At 46.3% G+C, this 3,192-nt stretch overlaps 1 protein-coding gene across 1 annotated transcript; it reads left to right on the forward strand.

The window, feature by feature from the left end:
• Nucleotides 1-815: 815 nt before the first annotated feature.
• Nucleotides 816-2,581, forward strand: LOC106805202 (zinc metalloproteinase nas-4-like). Its single transcript, XM_014806702.1, has 4 exons — nt 816-834; nt 1,148-1,280; nt 1,619-1,797; nt 2,511-2,581. The coding sequence occupies exons 1-4, from the start codon at nt 816-818 to the stop codon at nt 2,579-2,581; spliced, it is 402 nt and encodes a 133-aa protein (XP_014662188.1).
• Nucleotides 2,582-3,192: the final 611 nt, after the last annotated feature.

Consider the following 3,192-nt stretch of genomic DNA (forward strand, 5'->3'; position numbering starts at 1 on the left):
AAGTTCATAGCTATTTAGGTGAGGTATTCTTTCGTGCGTGTATGTGGTGTGCTGAGTTTGGGTGATAATATATATATATATATTATATATAATATTATAATTATATATGCGTGTGTGTGCGCGCGCGTGTGTATGACCTGACCAAATATTTTCCGATAGACGTATGAATGGATGGGTGGGTACCTGTATGGATAGACGTATGAATGGATTGGTGAATACATGTATAGATAAATGAATAGGTGTTGGATGGATGGATGGATGGATGGATGGATGAGATTGGATGGATGAGGATGATGGATGCGGATTGGTGTGGCACTGGATGGGATGGATGGATGGTGGAGATGGATGGATGGATTGGGAGGATGGCATGGATGGATGGTGGATGGATGGATGCGATGGATGGCATGGATGGAATGGATGGGAGTGATGATGGCATGGCTATGGATGGATGGATGGATGGATGGATGGGATGGATGTGGATGGATGGATGGAGATCTTCAGTATCTGGTTGGCTATTCTCGTAGATGTTACATCTCTTGCACCGCTCAGTATCTTCTATATAGCTATTTTAGTAGATGTTACATCTCTTGCACCGCTCAGTATCTTCTATAGCTGTTCTAGTAGATGTTACATTCATTGCATCCGTTCGTATCTGGTGTTACTATTTTAGTAGATGTTACATCCTTTGCACCCTTCAGTATCTGCTCGCGCTAGACCAGTTACTCTGGTAGGCGAATATATAAGGCCCATGTTATGAATATCACGAATATTTCATAAATTTATTTACCATTTAATGTTGATATCATAGCCTTAAAATGGCTTTTCACGTCGAAGGTTATCACATTTCAGACTTATCATGTTAGAGCTACTTATTATGTTTCTGGCAGCAGCCCCCAGATTCGTTGTCACCGAATACAGCTGTCTCCGCTTTATCGGGACAAGTGGGTTACCATGAAAATATACCGATTAAGCGGTGATACCAATTAAGCGGTGAACTCATTACAATGCGCGTAAAGATTGCTATATATACAATACAATATATACTATAATACAAAGACATGTCGTTTAAATGAACCTCCCGTTTACCCGCGCCCGATAAAGCAGGAATCACTCTAGTACAGTAATTTGCTCGTCTGTCGATACACAGCTGAAGCTGAAATAAACACGATTGTGAGAGGCGCAAACGAGTACGGGACTCATTCGAAGTGTGTCGCCTTGAAGAGGATCACGTCTACGAACGGTGTTAGAGACTACATCGACGTGCAATACTCTACTAGCGGGTGAGCACACGCACGCACGCAGCACGTAAGCACGCACGCACGCACGCACGCACGCACGCACGCACACACGCACACACACATTGATATAGTCATCTTCCGTTCTTATAGTTCTTCATTGAGCACTTATAATTAATTAAACATTCGGCCGTGAATTTAATTTATTATTGTGTGTACGCGTGCATGCGTGAGCACGCACGCGCGCGCGTTTGTGTACATGCGTGTGATCGTACGTATAGTATGCATGCGCGCGTGCGGGCGTGCGTGCGTGTGTGCGTGGGGAAGGGAGGGCGGGTGCGCATGCGATACATGCACAGTGAATCCTCTATTTCACTATACAGGTGTTCATCGTATGTCGGAAGAATCGGTGGCAATCAGAGGTTAAAGCTCACATCCAGCTGCATCCAGGAATACGGCAGCATCATACACGAATTCCTGCACGCCGTGGGCTTCTACCATCAGCAAAGCACTTTCGACCGAGACGACTGGGTGACGATCATGTGGGAGAACATTGAAGAAGGTAACGGCTGCAACCCGAGCCCCTATAGATTGTTAACCAGGTAACGTCTGCAACCCGAGCCACTATAGATGGTGAACAAGGTAACGGCTGCAACCCCAGCCCCTATAGATGGTAAACCAGGTAACGGTTGTAACCCGAGCCACAATAGATGGTGAACAAGGTAACGGCTGCAACCCTAGCCCCTATAGATGGTAAACCAGGTAACGGTTGCAACGCTAGACACTATAGATGGTAAACCAGGTAACGGCTGCAACCCGAGCCACGATAGATGGTGAACAAGGTAACGGTTGCAACGCTAGACACGATAGATGGTGAACCAGGTAACGGTTGCAACGCTAGACACGATAAATGGTGAACCAGGTAACGGCTGCAACTCGAGCCACTGTAGATGGTAAACCAGGTAACGGTTGCAACACTATACACGATAGATGGTGAACCAGGTAACGGTTATAACGCGATACACGATAGATGGTGAAGCAGGGAACGGTTGCAACGCCAGCGTAATAAAATACAATAGAACGTCGTAGGAATGCAGAAGTAGACTATAGTACCCAGAAGTATTACGTATTTGGCAGCATAATAGTAGTATAGTAGTAATAATACGTACGTAGTGCAACGTATAAACGTGAAAAATGCGTCGAGTAGGCCTATGACTTCATGATGCCCACATACACTCACGCACACACATGACTATTGTTTCTCTTTTTCACCAGGACATGAGCACAACTTCAACAAGTACGACGACAGCAGCGGTCCACACAGGTGTTGGTTCCCGTACGACTAACGGCTCCGGCTGATGCGCGTAAACGGCGCGCTACGGCTTCAGCAAAACGGGCGAACACGACAATCGAGCTCTGCAACGTTGCCTCCGACGACCTCGGACAACGAGACGGCTTCTGCCGGCTACCGACGTCGACAGCTAGACGGCAATGTACTGCAATTGTAATCGCCTATAATCGAGCGGACAGCTATGTCTTCGCGGCGAATCACACCAGCCCACCTGTGTCCTCTAATAAACCCATGATGATAACGCACCTTGCCTATGTTTAACCCATGATGCTAAGCGCACCTAGCCTATTTTAACGGCCATGGATAATAACGGCACCTGCCTATTTTAACCATGAGAATAACGCAGCGGCTACCTCTTTTAACGCCATGATCATAAACGCACCTGCTATTTTAACCGCATGATGAAACGCACCTACGCTATTTTTTAAGCCCATTGATGATAACGCACCTACCATATTTTACCGGGCATGATGCTAACGCACTACGGCTATTTTACCGCTATGATGAGCAACGCACGCGGTCTATAAACGCTATCGGTGATCACACACGCTGCCTATATTACCTCGTGACATGAGCATGAACGCTTTCCTGTAGTAAGACATAATT

The sequence above is a fragment of the Priapulus caudatus genome, unplaced genomic scaffold, assembly GCF_000485595.1.
Source record: "Priapulus caudatus unplaced genomic scaffold, Priapulus_caudatus-5.0.1 Scaffold105, whole genome shotgun sequence".
Classification (NCBI taxonomy): Eukaryota; Metazoa; Priapulida; class Priapulimorpha; order Priapulimorphida; family Priapulidae; genus Priapulus; species Priapulus caudatus.

Excerpts from the sequence above, each read along its gene's own strand:
- LOC106805202 (XM_014806702.1), top strand. Across the intron at positions 1,281-1,618 it reads GTGCAATACTCTACTAGCGG|GTGTTCATCGTATGTCGGAA; the intron begins GTGAGCACACGC and ends TTCACTATACAG. Across the intron at positions 1,798-2,510 it reads GTGGGAGAACATTGAAGAAG|GACATGAGCACAACTTCAAC; the intron begins GTAACGGCTGCA and ends CTTTTTCACCAG.